Source organism: Salvia splendens, chromosome 12, assembly GCF_004379255.2.
Source record: "Salvia splendens isolate huo1 chromosome 12, SspV2, whole genome shotgun sequence".
NCBI lineage: Eukaryota > Viridiplantae > Streptophyta > Magnoliopsida > Lamiales > Lamiaceae > Salvia > Salvia splendens.
This window is the reverse complement of record NC_056043.1, coordinates 31,354,919-31,359,104: the sequence shown is the minus strand read 5'-3', so window position 1 is coordinate 31,359,104 and position 4,186 is coordinate 31,354,919. Positions and strand designations below refer to the sequence as shown.

Here is a 4,186-nt window from a genome sequence, read left to right as displayed (position 1 = left end):
GGGTTCGGCTTACATTAATAAATGTCCTCCTCGGTCGCAACCTGCCTATACACACGCGGCATTCCTACATCAATGATGTACATGCTAACATTCTTAAATCTCGCCTATTAATTACTCGCGATCAAGATATTTCAACGAGAATCGCTCTTTAAATAAGGCAACTCACGACAACGAATATGTAATTTTCCTTTTTTAAAGGCTAATTCACAACTAAATTTATTCTTTCACCCTAGAAATATTATCATATTTAAACAATACTAATTCTCAATGAAATTTATTATTGTTCGTGATTTTAGTCATATATTCTCAACTAAGCACGGGCTTGTACTTAAAGTTAAAAACTACTTTTTATTTATAATTATAATAAAATAATATTTCAAATTTCATTTTAGATGTGAAGAATTTCCATTTTTTATGTAAAGAAAATACTGATAATTATAATGTGTGTATATTGTGACATCTATATATAATTATAACAACGAATCCTCTATTGCGATTTTTGAAGAACTTTGATTTATGATTACTATTTAACTTAACGACAGAAAATTAATTACATTTCACTTGTTTATTATCCCAAAAGATTTCTCTCTTCCTCTTATGGATTCTCCAGGTGACAAAATCAGCAAGAACAATTACTCAAATTAATAATGAAGGAAAACCAATTTCTAATTTATACACCACTCTCGATTATAAATAGCAACTAAACCTAGTCATTTTGTACCAAACACAAATATTATCCAATCAATTATCACAATGAATGCTTCAGGTGACGGCAACAACAACTACCCGATGCATCCCGAAAACGAGCAACGGAGGAAGAGCAAGGGGAGACAGAAGATCGAGATGGCGAAGATCGAGAACGACACCAATCTCCAAGTCACCTTCTCGAAGCGCCGCACAGGCGTCTTCAAGAAGGCGAGCGAGCTGGGCATACAGTGCGGCGCCGAGTACGCCATCGTGGTCTACTCCCCGGGCGAGAAGCCCCACTCCTTCGGCAACCCCAGCGTCGAAGCTGTCACCACCAGGTTCTTTTGAAACAGTGAAAAAAGCACGATGAAAATAATATTTCTTAATTCATCATATAATAACCTTATGAAATAGTTTAAAAAGTGCGAGGAAAATAATATTTCTTAATTTATCATATGAATAAATATATGTGTATCAGGTTCCTCCAAGCTAACGGCGGTGGTGGTGGAGCGCCGCCAGCTAGAGGCACTATAGCCGACAGGAGGGTCATGGCCCACCAGGAGGCCGCGGAAAACCAGCGCAACCAGGAGGTGGTCACTGCGGAGGCGCGGGTGGAGTAGGCGAAGCAGCGGAGGAGGGAGCTCGACGGGATGCCTCCGGTGCTGCAGATGGAAAATCTCAACTACGAGCAGCTCGAGCAGCTGAGGAACTCGGTGCTGATGTACAAGCAAGGGGTCCAAGCCAAGTTCAGTGGTGGCGCCGGGGTTTATGGCTACGGCGGCAATGCGCCGGTGTATGGACAGAATGAGCAGTATCCGCCGATGGGCTACAACTATGGAGATCCCTACAACGCCGCCGCTGGAAGCTTCAATGCGAACGTTGGCGGCGCTCATGCCGGGGCTAATTATGAGGGATTTCCCGGCAGCTCTGGCGACATTAACAGCGCTCAAGGCGGGGCTAATTATGGAGGATTTCCCGGAAGCTCTGACGCTAGCATCGACGGTGCTCAGGGAGGGGCAAATTATGGAGGATTTCCCGGAAACTATTATCACCACCACCCTGGGTATTAGCTGCATCGTCGCTACCAGCTTCACTCCACCTCAGTTTACAGTCTTTCAATGAAGTTCTTCTCATTTCTACAGCTACTTTTTAAAAATATTTATGTTACTGTTTTTAAATTATAATGTATCCGCAAATTATCAAGTGAAGCTATTTGTTTGCTTTGTGTTTTTGATTTGTTTAAATTAGCCTTATTATCTCTAGCTCTTTGTGGTTGCAAAGTATAGACAAAATACAACTAAATATCTCTAACGCGGATAACTAATTCAAAATTTTAAATGAAAACAATATCTCTAAAGATTCATTCTAAATTTCTAATTCTATTCCCTTTATTTTTTCAGAAAACCGAAACAAAGCCGGCAAATAATCCATGTCTAATCACCAAACTATTATTTGTGATTAAGAATATTTTTTCATACTACTTGGTTTAATATAAAAATGGAAAGGAAGGGATTTAGTTCCACCTGCTTTTTGTGGGGAATGAAATATGAATTAGGGTTGGAGGAGCTCGTTAACGCGTCGTGAGCGTAGTTTAAATGGCGGGTAGAGGTGGGGTTTTCGAGCAGTATGAGACTCAGCCTAGCCATGGGGTACGGGCCGGGGTCAAAGTAACGGCAGTCACAGTAACTGTTGGGTATCGGTGGTGCACACCCGAACTCCACATTAGTATGATATTGTCCGCTTTGGGCAGAGCCCTCACGGTTTTGCTCTTGGGGTACTCCCCAAAAGGCCTCATACTAATGGAGTTGGGGTAGCCCATTTATATGCTTGAAACTCTTGTCCATTCTCCGATGTGGGATATGGTTTTGCTTCACCACAGTAACGATCCAAAAATCAGCTATAACCCATTTTCCCCGCCACGTCAGTATTTTTAATTTCAGCCACAACACCTGCAATAAAGCAGTCCCATTTTTAGCCTCAAAATCAGTCACAACTTAATAATGTACATCAAATGTATCAGTCCATGGGTATCCCACCTGGGGCTTGAGACCCTACCAATTAATTCTTTTACAATTTTTATATTTATAAAATTACTAACTTCTTTTAGTAGTTAGTGTGAATCATTGTACAAAGAAGCATATGCACTTAAATTTAATCACATAAAATATAGTTTTACAAATTTTTTAGCTCGAAACTTATAATGTTCGCTTACAATAATAAATGTCATCTCTCGGCCCCTACTTGCCTATGCACACGTGGCATTTTCGATCAACGATGTATATAAAATTTATCAGTCCAAGGGTTGACCGACCTACAGCTTAAGACCCGCCAATTAATTCTTTAGAGTTTTTTAAATGTATTAGCTTTATACTAGTTTATGTGCATTATAATATGAAGGCATACACAATTAAATCGAATTACAGAAATTATAGCTTTCCAAAAGTTTGAGCTTCAAACATTTAGGGTTTGTCGTACATTAATAAATGTCTTCCCGGCCGCAACCTGCATATGCACACCGGCATTGCTACATCAATGATTTACACGTTAACATTCATGTATCAGACCTATTAATTAATTCGCAATGAAGATATTTCGACAAGAATCGCTTCTTAAATAAGGCAACTCACGGCAAGGAATACATGTATTCTAAAGTTTTCCTTTTTTAAACGCTAATTCACAACTAAATTTATTCTTAACCCTAGAAATATTATCATATTTAAACGATAATTCTCAATGAAATTTATTAATGTTCGTGACTATAGTCATGTATTCACAATTAAGAACGAGCTAATACTACAAGTTCAAAAGTAAAACTAATCTTTACGACAAAAATTTTAATAGTACTTTTTATTTATTAATTATAATAAAATAATATTTCAAATTTCATTTTAGATGTGTCCGAACCTGCCGCGTCAAGAATTTCCATTCTTATGTAAAGAAAATGCTGATTATGTGTCTTTTATGTGACATCTCTATAAAATTATAACAAAGAATTCTCAATAGGGATCTTTGAAGAACTTTATTTAATGATTACTTACATTTGACTTGTCCAAAGATTTTTCTCTTGTTCTCATGGATTCTCTACGTGACAAAATCAATAAGAACAATTACTCAAATTAATAATGAAGTAAAACCAATTTCCAAATTATACATCACTCTGGATTATAAATAGCAAATCAAGCTTGTCATTTTGTACCAAAAACAAATACATTATTCAATCAGTTATCACAATGAATCCATCAGGTAACAGTAACAACGACCACACCATGCACCCCAGTGTCGAAGCTGCCATCAACAGGTTCTTCTCGTACAAGTAAAATACTATCAATTAGTTAAAAAGCGCGCGAAAGAGTTCAAAAAATAATATTTTTTTATTCATATATGAAAATAAGTTTAAATAATAATATGCAGATTATCAGCTCACAACTAACATTTTCATGCATAAAATAAATAATTATTATCTGGTCATGGCCCACAGCGAGCTGGCCGCCGTGTTACA

General features: G+C 37.6%; 1 protein-coding gene across 1 annotated transcript; it reads left to right on the top strand.

Moving 5' to 3' along the window:
- The first annotated feature begins 753 nt into the window (after window positions 1-753).
- On the top strand, window positions 754-1,307 carry LOC121757887 (agamous-like MADS-box protein AGL62). The gene is made up of 2 exons (XM_042153350.1): window positions 754-1,025; window positions 1,166-1,307. The coding sequence occupies exons 1-2, from the start codon at window positions 754-756 to the stop codon at window positions 1,305-1,307; spliced, it is 414 nt and encodes a 137-aa protein (XP_042009284.1).
- The last annotated feature ends 2,879 nt before the right edge of the window (window positions 1,308-4,186 follow it).